Source organism: Cyanistes caeruleus, chromosome 6, assembly GCF_971803275.1.
Source record: "Cyanistes caeruleus chromosome 6, bCyaCae1.hap1.1, whole genome shotgun sequence".
NCBI classification, from domain to species: domain Eukaryota; kingdom Metazoa; phylum Chordata; class Aves; order Passeriformes; family Paridae; genus Cyanistes; species Cyanistes caeruleus.
In genome coordinates, this window is record NC_141706.1 from 19,171,522 (window position 1) to 19,187,254 (window position 15,733).

The following is a 15,733-nucleotide window of genomic DNA, read 5'->3' on the forward strand; positions in this document are numbered from 1 at the left end:
TGTTGTTCTGGAGTGTTTTAACAAATAGTCTAAACACTAGTTGCTGTATAGGCTAATTAATGTGTCCGTTTTCTTTCCATTCATTACTAAATTGCACGATAACTGTTCTATTTGCCAAAGCTTTAGTGATTACTGGGATAATGCTTTTCCCTCTCAAGCTGACTGGAATAAGTGTTGTGGTCTCTAACTGATTTTGTGTTAGCGGTGAAAGATAACTTGTATTTTTTGCAGCCTGTGGCACCTCTAGGGAAGCAAACAGAGAAGCATTCTCCATCCAAAGGGCCGCCTTTTACCTCAGCCAGTTACCAGATCCTCTTCTCTCTTGCCCAGGTGTATATGCAGAGACCTGCTGATGAAGCAGATCCTGAAGATGTCAGAAAGACCACAGAATGGGACAACACAGATTCAGGGGATTTTCCAAGAGTCTTCCTGGTCCTCTGACTGGTCCTTAAAGGAAGTGTGGTAGACACTGTTCCTTACCTTTCATAGATGATCCCAGGCAGCTATTTTGTAAACTGGATCATGACCTGCTCAGTCCAGTGCTGGTCCCGTTATCCCAACACCTTCTCTCATTTACCCTTTTACTCCAGTGTGCCACCTCATTTCAGTGATTCAACAAAGAATGTCTTATCTCTAATTTCCTACTGCAACTGAGAGCCAAATGCGACAGTTTTGAGCCTAAGTATTTTGTTGCACCTGAACCACAGATTCAAGCACATACAATTCATACACTGGCATTGCAATACTCAACCATGCTAGTACAGAAGTGGCCTTTTGGTCATATTTATCAATCCAGTCATTCTCAAAAGCACAATTCAGAATCTATGGACCATGAACAATGGAAGCTTCAACCAACCCCTTTTCCATGTTTCTATGTGCATGCTTACAGCTTCATCACATGTGTGCACAGGACTGTGGGTGTGAATGCTGTCATGTAAACCTAGAGAAGTTTGCAGCACAGCACTGAGAAGAGACAAGGTGTATTTAACATATAAAGCAGAGATGTCTAAAAGCTCTAAAAAGAAATTTCATTTAAAAATAAGAAGCTATTTTGCAGGGAAGAGAAGTGAGTGACAGACTGTGGGGACATGGGAGACATTACCTTTTCATTCCTGCAGTTGTTTAGACCCATGTTATTCATGGAGGGTAATTTTCCATCAACACCATGAGGCTGCTGTTGCTGCTGCTGTTCCCTTTGGATTTGCTCTCTCATTTTTCGAGCCTCCTGAATGGCTTTCATAACTGTGTCCTGGTCCCCAAATAGGGCAGGTGAATTAAGACTGGAAAGGATATCTATAAACAGAGAACAGAATTTATTTAGGTAATTATCCAAATTGGAATCCAAGGTAAGAACTCTGCTCTCACACTCTTAGAGGTGCACCCAACCAACATCTGCAGGAGGAGGAGTGGTAATTGTTTGCTTTTTGAAGACTAAATTACTCCACTGAACTGACTGAGAGACTCATGCACTTCTTTTGCATGAAACACAACAAATGAGGTCTTGGGATAGCCTGATAAGGACCTGAGCATACTCATGGACTCAAATTTAAATATATGTTTAAGACATCAGTATTCTGAAGCTTAAACTGGAAACCTTTTGAGGTATTAAAAATAATTAATGAAAACAACAAAGGAAAAAAAGATCTCATTTACTAGGCCATTAAACTCCATGTCAGTTCTTAAAACTTCTTTATAGAGAGAACCATCACTCTAGACATTTGGATTTCCTTTTCAGAAAGAGCACTTGCATTTACTTTTGGGGGACAAAGGCCATTATGACCATAATATGAGTATAAATCTCTAAATCAGTAGAGAAAAAAAAAAAATTCATTCTATTGCTCTGAACAGGAAGAAACTATTAAACAAGCATCAAACTCAGGCAAGCATTCCTGTTGCATCTTACAATGATTCATGAAGATGAGTACCCAGATACAGTTTTAGATTTGAGAGAAAAAGGCAGAAATTATTTTGTGACTGTTTCATTTTTGTTGCTGTGGTAAAACTGTGATCCACCTGCTCCTACATGGAAGCATTCTCTATACTGCACATGGATAAATTGGTGCACATATACCCTAGCTTGGGAATTTTGAGCAATCATTGTTTGTGTGTGACCTGTGCATCTGTCTAACCAGCAGATGTCTTTTACAAAAGCTCTGAAGTGACTAGATTTGTGTACTTATTAACAGTCTACTACTAAAATATAACAGTATACTACTAAAAAAAAAAAAAAAAAAGAAAAAGGAAAAGTAAAAAAAGCCACCAAAACCAAAATCCAAAACAACTACCGAAAAACCCAAACAGGCTAAGATTTGGAACTACCAATCAAAGATAATTTTTATATTCTTTTCATTTCAGTGAAGTTCAGCTGAGTACAATACCACAAATTCAACCTCAAAGGACCCTAAACTATTTTAAAATAAAAATTATTAGGGGTTTCTCACACTTCATACAGGGAACCAAATGCTATTTATTAGTATTAATTCAATACTATGGCCTAAGTAAGAAGGGATGTAGACTGTGATGTTTTCATCCCATCCCATCAAGGTGTGGGATTGGTGATCTTTTCTATCTGAATGAGTCATCCCTCTTTAAAATAAAAACAATGTATTATAAGAAAATCATTGCTCTTGCTGAGGAAAATTTGCGATGTTCTGGACTATTTCAGCCACTAACTTCCTTTCTGGACCCTAAAGAAATTTGGAACCATATTTGCATGATTTTTAAAGAGCTTTAGATTCATAATCATCTACATTTATTTTGAAATGCAACAAAAGCTCCTACAGGGCTTGCTGATTTTTGGTAATGTCTTCCTGTCTTTTTTTATATTTAAGGATTGAGACAAAATTTTTTATGACTTTACATGAAAAATATTTATAGCCTAGGCACTATTTGTGTTCTGTGTTCCTTTCTCTTGAATGGTCTATGACTTCAGACTGAAATTTCACTTTCTAATGTAAGATACTGCAGTGAGAGTTGCAAATAAATTGACAGGTAGAGTATCTAGATAGTTACAGAAAATATCTTTCAGAGATCATGATGTTCCCAAGTGTTTGGGAATGGAAAAAACCCATAATTTTTATATATTTAATATATGTATTTAACATATCTATTCATTATTCACAAGTGTTTCTATATATTTTACAAGTACACTTGAGTTACAGATTGTGAATAAGTGGTCTGTAGTAAGTATTTAGTCACTGTTAAAATTTACTATTTGAACTTTAGGGCTGATCATCTACATTTTGCAGCTCTTGATTCTGTTTTTTGACTGGTTAAAGTAGTCTTCATACATAGTTTTCAGACCAATTTTGATTCATCACTTAATAAGCTTAAAGAATCTTGAACACAGGTCAAAAATTCCCTACTTGTAACCATATGAATCAACAAAATCCTGTCAGATGGCTGAACAAATAATAAAATTTGATCAAATAATATAAACTGATCAAATAATAGCATAAGCTGTCCAGACGTAAGCCTTTCCATCTTTATTAAAAAGAAGAAAAAAAACCAACTGTCTAGTATCTTGTGTGACTCTCTGTGCATGCAGAGAGAGTTTTTTATTTTTTTGATCCAGAAGTCAAAATTTAAAAGTTAACTTTGTGTGTATATACCCAGTAGATGCCTTTAGGAGAGATATTCACACAAACCTGTTTTACAGGTTTTATATATCTATCATTATTTACTTATCTGTGCGTATTTGTATGTATTTCCTATATAATATATTTCTTTCCTGTGTTTGTCACACACTGATACATCTCTTTGGATATTCTTATAAAACTTTGGTAATCAATCATTCTTTGAAAAGCTTCACTATATATAATTTTTTCCATTTTAAACTGAAATTTACGCCCAAGTATCTGCTTAATCCAGAACTAAGTGTGTTCACGCTGGAATTCCCTGCAGAAAACGTGCCTATTTTCTCCTTTCCCCAGGACAGATTAGTTACCTAAAGAGGATCCTCTTCCCAGAGACCCACTGAGCGGGCTGGGGATGCCACTCTTGTTCGACACCGTCACTGGACTGCTTTTGCTGGCTGGGAAGAGATTCTGTGTTGGAGATGTTGGGGATTTGACAGGTTCAGCTGTTTTGGGTCGGGCTGAGAGATTCAGTGGCTGAGCTGCTTCATCCTGCAAGAGTTTAATGTAAATAACTATTAGGAAAAGACAAATGAATGCATCATTTTGCAAGCAGCAGTTACTTTACATCTCGAAGACAATACCACATTCCACAGCAATAATAACAAAAGAAGCTAATTATCTGCCTCCTTTAAGATTCATCGAAAGGAAACCTCATTAATTTCTCTGTGTTATGCTTCTTATTTACATTAGCTATGTGACTGGATCATTCTTTTTGCCAAATTAAAATTTGAATTAGCTCACATTACAGCTTAATTTCCTAATGTGTTTTCAGAGATCTAAATTAACCTAGGGCATTTACAAAGAATTATTTAAAATTTCCAGCAGCTCAGTAATGCTTTTGCACTGGTTCTATTTGAAAAGTTCCTGGCACTATAAAAATAAGTTATGTAGCTTATTTTTAAATGTATTAGAAACTAAGGAATCAGAAGTACTACTATGAAAGAATAATTCACAGCTCCTTGGGCCACATTTAGAGCTACTGCTAGCTTATACATTCCATGCATCTAATTCAGAGTGCATGTTTTGTTTAGTGAAATAATCTATGCTGGTCCCACATAATAGGAGATAAGAATTTCACTGAATTCAAATTACTTTACTTATTTATTTACTTATTACTTTACTTCTTTGCTTATTACTTGACTTTATTAGTGACTACTAGCACATGCATTTAAAAATATATTTTATTTTCTACTATTTAATTTTGTTAACTTTCAAATGTCAAGTTTTTGACAGATTTATGCAAAATCAAATCTATTTTCCACATAACTGCTACTCTGCTCCTTGTTTAATACTTCTGTATTATTCCTGTATTCTGTACTTATTTCTGCTGCATTTAACCTCTAGTATATCTGTATGTTTCATTTGCATTAAGACAAGGAACTTTTTAAGGGTTTGTAAATCTAGTCCCAGCACCTTTCTATGATTTGATAATTTCATTATCAACTGTGGAAGAAACTCTGACATGTGTCTTCTTTCTGTGCTGTAGAATAGGTCCATCTAAAATATCTCAACTTTTTGAAGACTTATTCAAGCAATTAATTTCTTTGATAATTATAAACATTTGTAGTGCAACCTTCTTCCCATTCTTTGAGCTTGTTCCTTCTACTTAGTAAATTAAGCAAGACAGAGCACTTGGAAAACTGTGAAATGGTGATTTTCTGTCATTAAAGCGCCCAGTAAGACAGATCTCTTGTTTAAAATATGTCCAGAGCAGAATTATGCTGGATATAAGAGATTGTTCATATTTTAAAACTCTGCACTGATCACTTCGAAGCTTAGAATTATGTCAAAATTCAATAATACATCACATTAACTCATCTTTTCCTTTCTCCTTACTGTCAAGCAAAGTACATCTGGTTACACACAATGCATTAAACAGGAAAACATAACAAACAGGTATTTATAATGCCACTATATCACCGGCTTTAAATTTTTCCCATAAAACTGCATGACATTTCAATTCTTCCTTGCCTCAGAGAGAGTAAAAATGTCCGCACCCTTTCAGGGTCTAGGTGAGAGCAGAAGCTCAAAGGTATAAGGGACAGAGTCCATTTTGGTGCTTTGTGGCCATACTTATATGTGACCTCTTTTCCTTGCACAAAGACGAAGTGGCTTCCATGAACTTTTCCAAGAGTTCAGAGCCCCATCCAGACCATGAAGTTGGCTAGGTAGTGTGAACGTATGCACATACAAATCTATGCTACAGTGTTCAGTTTTTAAATAGTTTTCCATCTAGTACTGCTACAATTGTGAAAGAATGCTAAACACTGCCAGAACTTGTTTGTTTGTATTATATGGACAATACTGTCACTTCTGCAAGGCAACCAAAAAATTGGAAAACATTCTGGCCACTGACTTAAGGTAAACATATCATTACTTTTTGAAAGATCTGTCTACCATAGAAGAATTCCATTCATTCACTAAATAATGCATGTAGTTTTATACAGACTGGTTAAAACCAAAGAAAATATAGAGGATTTGTTAAGCACTGCATGATCATCAAAATTGTCATGTTTTGTCACGGCTAACAAAGACAACAATCTGCAGAGACTGAATATAGGTACTACTTTCATACTAATAACTTCTTCATTAGATATTGGTATTTGTCCACACAAAGCACTTGTAGTTTACCTTTAATATTCTGAATGCAGTAGTGTGCTTAATAAAAATAATCATAAGACTTCAGTTTTATTAACATATACTTTAGTCCATTCAAGTTACATTATGTAGTGAAACCCCCAAGAATTTCCATGTGGTCAATTTTTAATAGGATTCAGCTGGCCACAAACCTGGACCAGTATTGGCCTTGGTTCAAGAAGATATGTGCTTGAATTTAACCAGGGAAAATTTGACTCGTACAGTAAAGCTTTGGTTTGGTTTGGTGTAGGTTCATTTGGCTCACTCACTCCCAGAATTACTTTTTCACATTAAAGTAGTCAGTAGTATATTCCCAATGCCATAAATCACTGGTGTTAGGTATCACTGTACTACGGCAACTTTGCTGGAACAGTTGGGCTTTGCTTTTGGTGGCTTCTGTATTGACCATAACAAACTCCGCATATGCAGTAAATTTCCCTGGCTGCTCTCAAAGCTGGCGTTGGATTACAAGAGGTAAAATATTAGACTAATACATATCTACAGCTAAGTAAAGTGAATGCTCTGCTAAATAAATGTTAGATCTGGCCATAATGGAATAGTTTTTATTTATTAGTACTCTCAGCCTGGCAAAAAAGTGTCACAGAAATTTATCTGCCCAGGCAGAAATATCTACTCACCCACACTTTACCATGATGATTGATGATAATGAAAAAACAAATGATATTTTACTCTCATGTCAAAAAATGTAAGAGAAAAAAAAAAAGAAACCACCATCTCAAGTGACTAAAATCTTCTTAGGCTGGGTTGAAGCTAAGCAATGTTTGCCAGTAAGGTGTTTGCAGCCAGCAAAAAAGCCCCAATACAACCTCTCTTTCTCTCCCTACAAAGTCACTAGATGCCATCTTTAGATTGTTTTTTATTGTTCAGCATTTATATCTCTATCTTTCAAGTGGGTAAAACATCTGAATGTTGATTTTGTTTGGGTTTTTTTTGTTTTGGTTTGGTTTTTGGTTTTTTTTGCAGTTTGGAGTAAATTGGTCCTGAGCATGTTTTTCGTTCTCATGTAATCCCCAACCAGTCCGGGAGAACACAGCAGGAGAAGGCAGGCAGTCCCATCCAAAGGCTGCTCCACGGGTTTCACAGCGCTCATCCCAGGCTCCTGGCAAATGCCATGTTGTAGCTGCCTGGTTCCAAGCTAGTGAGAATAAGCAGGCACAAGCACTCGGCAATGGCGCAAAACCAGCGAGGAGCAGCGCGGTTGTCAGCAGCTGTGTGAAATCAGCAAAAGTCAAATCAATCTGCAGCGACACAATGTTTTCCCCAGAGCCCTGTATTACATATTATTTTTAAAGGAGGCTTTTCCAAAATTGTAGAATTAAGTACAGCTAGAGATTTGTGAAATAATTAGAAGCTCTACAGTCTCTCTCTTACCCTAACAATATAAGCCAGCATCATATTTCAAGATACTCAAGAGCTCAACGTGAAACAATTCATGAAATGGATGCCATTTATGCATGTTACCAGATTACAAACTGAAATCTTGAAAATATCACATTTTACTGATGAATCTGTTGCGCTGCCTCTGGTAGGAAGAGGGATGCCTGGTATTTTTGGAAACAAGTGGATGCTTTCTCTTCCCTTTTCTATACTGATAATACAGCACTAAAATGGAACTTCTTGTTGGAATATTGAAGAACTGTACCGTGGTTCAACTTTCAACTGTAAAACAGTTACAGAGATCATTGATTTTACTGTCCTTCTCAAACACCAGCTTTTTTCTTTATGAAAAATACCTTAACTTGAGTTACCGGGCTGGTCCCTCTCTTCTCATTTTTCATCCCAGTGGGTGAAAGTGCCCCTGTTGTATTTGGTGGCTGTGGAGTAGATGGCATTTTGGCTCCAGGAGAAACTTGCATGCTTGCCAGCTGAGCTGCATACAGTTGCTGGAAGACAAGAAGATATACATATATTCCTGCAATATTCCTAAAGAAAGCTGTAAATGTACTTTTTTTTTTCCCCACTGGCATTTCTTCTCATAAAGGATCTTTTTCAGCTCTTGTTTGTGGCTTCACTTTCTGTTATTTGCAAAAAAGAGAAAAAAACAGTTGGGAAAACTCCCAAACAACAATATCTTTTTTCTTCATTTGACTTTTGCTGATTTTTCTTGTTTTCTTTTTTTTTCCCTCTTTCTAATGATGGTCATGCTGTTGAGCAAAAAATTATACTGTGCCTGAATATTAAAAACAAAACTGGTAAAATTATAAGGCTCTTTATGAAAAGGAGGTATAAGCCCCTGTGAGAAACACTATTAATCCAGGTCTTTCTGTTCTTTGCAAAAAATTAACCACTAATCCAGAAGCTTTCCTGGGAGCTGCCACAAGAATAGCTTCCTACCAAAAGGCAAAGTTAAAATAGCCAAAAAGGTATGTCTCAATCTCTCTGTACAGGGATATATCTTCTATAAATGCTAATAATGAATTAAAGTTCCTGTAAATAGTCATGAAAGTACACTAAAAACTCTAGTAGAACTTTTCAAAAAGTTTAAGTGAAACATAAACTTTTATATTAAAATAAACAATCCCAACCAGTAAAAAGTGTTTACTGAACAAAATCAATTTGGTTCAATTTCTTTCCAGTCACCAAACTTAAGCCCTCAACTTGAATTAGTATCATGAATAATTCTTCTACCATGAACAGGGAAGATCCTAATCCCTCTTCTACACATAGATCTACATAAACTTAGCCATATTAGTGAGAAAAAAAAGCCAGGTGGTTTGTATGTAATTTCCAACATTATTTTCATTCAGATAGACAAATAAAAAAAAAAATTACAGTAATCAAAAGCAGACCTTTCAGCACATGTAATTAAATGAAAGCTTAATAAAGAATAATTTGCAAGAGCCAGATGTGCTTATGTCATAATTGTTGCTTTCTTTGGAACAATTTTTCTGGTATAACAAGCCCCCACAGAAATGAAAGTTACACAATACTGTGAGTTCAGTGACTTAGTGCTGAGACAAATGCAGGAGGGAGAAGCAGAGTCACACCTCAGGGTGACAAATGAAAACTGTTGTTTGTTTGTTTGTTTGTTTCCACCCCTTTTCGGTACTACATGGGAACTGCAAAAGGACCACAGTTTGATGTTTAGAAAATAGTGGTGTTTAAATAGTTTGGCTAAGGTATCAGGTTTTTTCCTATTCTAGAAGGAAAAGATTGAAAATAGAAAAAAATTTCCAGCTATTGGTGATGTCCTGGACAATGCAAATGAAGCCTTTCATACAACAGTAGGTGTTTTTTTCCCTCCCACTAATGTGATCTTATCCCTTCTAGAATATTCTTGAGGTCAACCTTTACTTGCTTAATAGGATGATCTACTTATAGTAAAAAGCACATTTCACAAACTTTTGAAATCCTGTACATTCTCAGCTCTGGAACACTCAGGCACTGCACTATGAAAAAGATAACACAATAAACTTGAATGCAATTTAAAGACAAAATCCAACAATTATAAAGGTTTTCTCAGTATTCTGTGGTTTGTCTATAAATTCCTTGCCTTTTTTTTTAATAAATTTAACTTATTCTTCAACTATCTGAAGAACATTACTTATACTTTACTAAAAGAAGACTGAAACTTTTGTACTTAGTGTGTTGCACTTTCAAGAGTGTGAAAGGAATTCTGTGTAAAAATAAACTCAATTTTATCAACTAAAGTTCAAAATAATTTCTTTCTCAGGTAAGCCATTAGGGCACAAAAATACAGGGTATAAGTTATTCTTTCTACAATATTCCATTTTTTATAGAAGATAAAACTTGACTGTCAATTGTGGCAATTAAAATAATGTGGTAGGTTGACCTAGGCTGCCTGCCAGTTGTCCAGTCAGTCAGTCTCTTCTTTCCCTACTTCAGCAGGACAGGGGAGAAAATAAGATGGAAAAGCTCGTGGGTCAAAGATCATAAAGATAGGGAGATCTCTTACCTGTTACCATCACAGTAAAAAAAAAAAACAAACCAAAACAAACCGACCAACCAACCAAACAAACAAAAAACCACAAACAACCCCACAATTTAGCTTGGGAGGAATTTATTTATTCTAATTTACAGTAGAATTGCCTGGCAAGAAACAGAGATAAATACTAAGGACCTATCCCTGCCATTTCCCCTTGAAAATTTCTTGAAGAGATATTTCAAGATCAATGCAAAGATAGGGACACATGACACCAGTCAGAACAGGACTTGCTGGTCACCTGAGTCCCACCAGGACCAGCAACAGAAACACCCTCAGCATGTTGAGGATTAACAGCAAGAAAAGTGAGCTGTTCTAGTGACTGTTTAAGAAACTGCTTGATTTTGGAAATGCAAACTGGAAAAGTAGAATAAAATTAGAATTTTTCACCACACCCCTCCCAGGGTGTTGAGGGCTGTATTGGCTGTACTGCAAGTCCTGTCAAGGAGAAATGTTTCTAAAGGAAGACAGAATAAAAGAAATTTTGTCATTTATAAGTCTATATACATATATAAATGATATCTGGGTTATTCCAAGGTCTTAGTACTGGCTTAACCTAGCATTTCTAAAAATTTATTTTAAAACATAGATATAGTAAATGTATAAATAAGTAACAGCAATTGGCTTTCTACTTTGCTTAAAACAAAGCTGTTCAGCAAGCAAGTACAAATACTGCAAGAATTCACACCAGCACTAGTAACATTGCTGTGTGGACTGGAAAGCTGTATAAGTTTTAAATACCAGTTTGTATGGGGAGCTGGCCAGTGTGGAAAAATATGTGCATGCCATCATTGCAGGGGAAAAAAAGGATATTTTTGCAAATACCACTGCTGTGGACCAAAATGGCAATTTAGGACCTCACATAGAGATGGTCAAATTGTGAAGCTTTTATTTGCAAGACTGAGGAATAAAACCCAAACATTGAATGAATGTTGACTCTTGACTTCTAAAGATCAAAAGCAAAAGATTCAATGGAATTATTTTCAAGTTAAATTCTTACCTACAAACAATTTCACAAGTAAAAAATCAAAATACCGTAAACTCTAAAACATATCTTATTTTTGATCTATTACTATCACATAAAAAGAGCATTTTAAAATCCTAATGCTAACCACTGACTCAGGAGACTCTTGATTAAAAATCAGGTATTCAAAAATATCAAATATTCATGATTGTTTTAAGAAGCCTTAAAAATATATAGCCTATTTTTTATTTTGTTCTCAGAGGTCACAAAGTTAGATTCTTATAATCCAGTTCCCAGCATCTAAATAAAAATAATGCTGATTTTTATTCCTCAGTGCTCCTGAAATTGTTAACAATTTTCAATCCCAGTTTACTTAAGGTATATAAACAAGGATGCAGCTTTGCAGTTTTCAGAATCAGGCTTCTTCTGATGTCAGATTTGACACCTAAGGGTGGGATTTCAAAATGCCACAAGTCTCAGGGCAATGGCAAGTTGAGTCTGACATTTAAGCACCTATGAATTTACAGGTTCTCAGACTTAAGCACTTGTTACTAAAACTCTATTCCAGTTGTAATCAACTAAAATCCGAGGGGAATTTATGAAAGTTGGAGGTCACCATGAGTCTGAATGATGCTCATCTACTTTAAAAACATTTCAAGCAAGTAGGAGAGTGCTGTTTCAAGCACGTGTTCAAAACATCACAAGCGCATACTGATTTTTTTACCTGGAAATGGCAGAGCTTACACTCTTTATTAGAGCTTAAAGCTATAAGTAGTCAAAAAGAATTGAATAAAAATCAAAAATAATAATCCTGTTGTGATGGTGATGGTGTTTTCTGCTTCAGAAATTGCCTACAGAATCTGATTAATTATTTCAATTTCATTTTTCTTATAAAAAGTAACAACTACGATCTAGAATTTATCTAAAAATCTATGAACTAATAATAGACCGTCTTGACTGATCCAAATGGTAAAACCTTTTCTAATGCCATCTAAGTTTCAAAATGCCTTTGTGAGATATTTTCATAACACAGAAGCATAATTGCCTTTACTACCAGCATTCATTCAGGCCTTGCCAAAAGACAAAGGCCTTAGGCTCACACATTGCTCTCAAAAGTTTCAGTATTTTTTCATCTAATTTTTTCAGCTAGCTTTCAATAATCAAAACTCTTTCATTAGCTCAAGCCCCTTTCCCTATCACTTTTCTCTTGCACATAGATCTATGGCATTCCTGGGCACATTCTCTGCCAAATGACACTGAGCATGGCAAATAAGAACAGAGCAAAGCTTTCTATGCATCAGATATTTTCCCATTTTTTGCAGCAGGAATATTCATACTTATCTCTTAGGCTGCATCATCTGTGTCTAAAAGAATAAATAAGAGTTTAGAATTCTGAGATTTAAATGTTACAGAAGTAGCACATGGTGAGGGAAACAGAACGAGGCATAGAATCACTAAAGTTTAAACAATCTTTAAGACCATCAAGTCCAACCATTAGCCTTGCCCTGCCATATTCACTCACTAAACCATATCCCCAAAGTGTCACATCCACATCATAACCCTTTTACCATGGCCTTGTCAAGGACAGGCCCTAGTGAAAAATTGGTTTTGAGAAGACACTTAAATAAAGAGTAAGAGAGGGAGTTTCTTTAGATGTACAATCTCAGGGAGGAAATGGTGAGACCAGTTGAACTCATACATACAGGAACAGAAAGGCAAGGGCTAGAGACATTTCAGCTGACTCTGGTGAGGGAACATTGGTCACAGCTGTGGGGATATAATTCAGATGTTATTTTTGCAGCAGAATTCTAAAGAAACTATAAGAAAGCCATGTGCAAAACATGGAGATAAGGAAAAGGGTGGTTGTAATACTCAGTGGAGCAGATAATCAAAGTGTGGGTGATGAGGGCTGGCCTAGCGCAACAAAATGCAATGGGTGTACTTGGAAGATGCATCACAAAGAGTTTCAGTAGAAGGTGGCTTGCTTGAAGTAAAAAGAAGGGATCTGTTCTAGGATCTTTCACCCTTTTATTTTCTTTTCTCAGGAAAAATGCAAAATTTTATGAACTCTGATTAATTCTGAAGTTTTCCATTACTAAAAATGGAAGCCCTATGTTACATCTTCAACAAATACATTTGCTACAGTAAATGAAACTGAACAATAAAGCTACTGAGAATCAAGTGAGAATCCTTATTTGTCAGCATTTTAAATGAATTGTGCAAAGCTGAAATATCTTATTTATAGAGATGAAAGTTCAGCTATTTAGACAATGAGTAATTTGGTTTCTAAAGATGAAAAACTCTAAGGAGTGACTGCAAGTGCTGTTGAAATCCTGCACTACAAGAGGTAATGCAGTTATTTTTTCCATAGTATATTTAGTAAGTAGCATTGCAAAGCTATAATACCAGCATTTTTCTTCCAAGTACATAATATGTAATAATAATACTTAGAACTATCTGATGACAAAGGATTTTTACAAGTTCACCAAAACCAGCAACATCTTTACTATTTCCAGCACATATTTCTGAAAGGAAGCTACTGAAAACAAAAAAAAAATCGCACCTTCAGTGGGACTGCTTGTTTTCAATTATTGGTGTAGTGGTGCTTGAAAAAAAATTAATGTCAAATAGATTAAAGGAAAGAGACTTTCAGATTGAAAACGTTATTCTTTTGTTTGGAGGAAGAACAGATTAGTGTTCACACCCATGTTTTGGGTGTCACAGATAATAACTATGGAAATAAAGTTTAAGTGCTGACCTGATCCCAGTGTCACTGGTATAACCCTCAGCAGTTCTGGAAAGGCAACCTTTTCAGAAAGCAGTGTAGAAGCATGAATATCCTACTCAAAAATTTCAGACAAATCTTAATCTAAGTGCAAGAACTACTTCTAAAGTAATGTTAACTGTACTCATTCCTTCCCATTTTTGTATATAAATATAATTATTTTTTTTTTGTATTGACGTGTATTTTGTACCAAATATGTTGTGACTAACACTGCAGCTAAGTGCTCTACTACAGCACCTAGGTAAGAAATGGGGTTAAAGGCTTATGTACATATATAAGCATTAAAAAAAAATAAATAAATAAAATAAAATAGTCCCCACCAACCGTAAGGATTGCTTTTCTCTTTCTTTTAAGATTCTTCCTATGTAGATGCTCAGAATGAAAGGTGGCCTAACAGAAAACAACATCCAGAATCACCAGACAGCCTAAGTAACCCATCGGAAGCTTAACCATGTGACAAACCCAGGGGCAACTCTAAGGCAGCTACAGCCTGTAGAGTCTGCCCAGGAGCCAGATGCCATCACCAGAAAAACACCTTCCAAGGTTCGGCATCTGTGTCCTAGCAGAACTCTCTGCACAAAAGGAGGAGGAGGAAGAGTAGGAAAGGTGAACACAAAATTGTAAAGAAAGTGTACATATACATGAAAGCAACACTTAGCTGAATTAAAAAATTTAAAACCTGGAAAAATCAAAGCTTTTGCTGAAAAAAAGAGGATCCCTTCAAGACTGAATATTTTATGTCAAAAGTGTATGTTTCCTTTTGTTTCTGTTACCTGATAAAACAGAGTATTTTATGAATTTAGGATTATGAAATGTAGATGTCTCAGAAGCATTTCCTCAGTTTATCTAAGAAAAATGCTAACAAAAAGAAATAAGGTGAGTTTTACAGACCTTTTAGGACTGTGGGCCAGACTCTCATTTTCTTGTGTGCCACTACACAGATAATAAATAGCTTAGTATTTAAGAAACAACAAGTATGGATCAACTTACATGAGAATTTTATGCTGAATAACCAAGACTTATTTGGCTCAACATGGGTACATCTGAAAGGGCATTGATCAAGCACAGCTACATGAAATTGTAAAATGAAAAAGTGTCTAATTTGGAAGCATGATAAATAAAAAGTAATAATTATTGAGAATACTTCTGGTTCTCTACAGAATCCAAGCATCATAGAGATGTGCATAGTTTTCTTGTAGCAGCACCATTTTTATTTCCCTGTTTTCTCATGTCTAATGTATCCACAGTGGACATAACATTCCAATTTTAAACACCCATAGATCACTCTCTTGCAGAGTCTGCTCAGTATTAATGTGAATATTCTCTACATCTTCCACTAACACACCAAATACCTCTGCAAAAAGGCACTGAGGTGCAACACAAACAGGCAGCTAATGAATTATCATAACTAATGTCATAATAACAAAGATTGTTGCCATGATTATTTATGCGCTTGCTAACTAATGTGCTCTCCGATTTATTAAAACCCAATATGTGCAAACAAACTAACTGTATTTGTGAAAATACAAATAATACATTTTGTAGTCACAGTCAAAATTAGAAGTATTCAGTTTTCCCTTTACATTTATCTGTGCATTGAAAAACATTCTTTCCTACCTAAATAATGACTTTACCAATTATTCATATTCATTCACTTCAGAGCTCTTGGCTAGTTTACTTTTTACTTTTGTAACTATTAACACCAGTAATTTTAGTGTCTGTCAGTTGCTATTGTATATTATGTC

General features: G+C 35.4%; 1 protein-coding gene across 50 annotated transcripts in view; it reads right to left on the minus strand.

Moving 5' to 3' along the window:
* SOX6 (SRY-box transcription factor 6) overlaps nt 1–15,733 on the minus strand; it is a 369,681-nt gene that overhangs the window by 55,245 nt on the left and 298,703 nt on the right. For 45 of the 50 annotated variants that reach the window (XM_086893202.1, XM_086893189.1, XM_086893206.1 and 42 more), the window contains 3 exons: nt 8,030–8,179; nt 3,947–4,127; nt 1,103–1,293 (listed from right to left, as the gene is read on the minus strand). In XM_086893202.1, coding sequence (XP_086749328.1) covers nt 1,103–1,293; nt 3,947–4,127; nt 8,030–8,179 — 522 coding nt within the window. The remainder of the gene's footprint in view (nt 1–1,102; nt 1,294–3,946; nt 4,128–8,029; nt 8,180–15,733) is intronic. The other 5 variants (XM_086893212.1, XM_086893210.1, XM_086893209.1 and 2 more) reach the window with 1 other exon arrangement.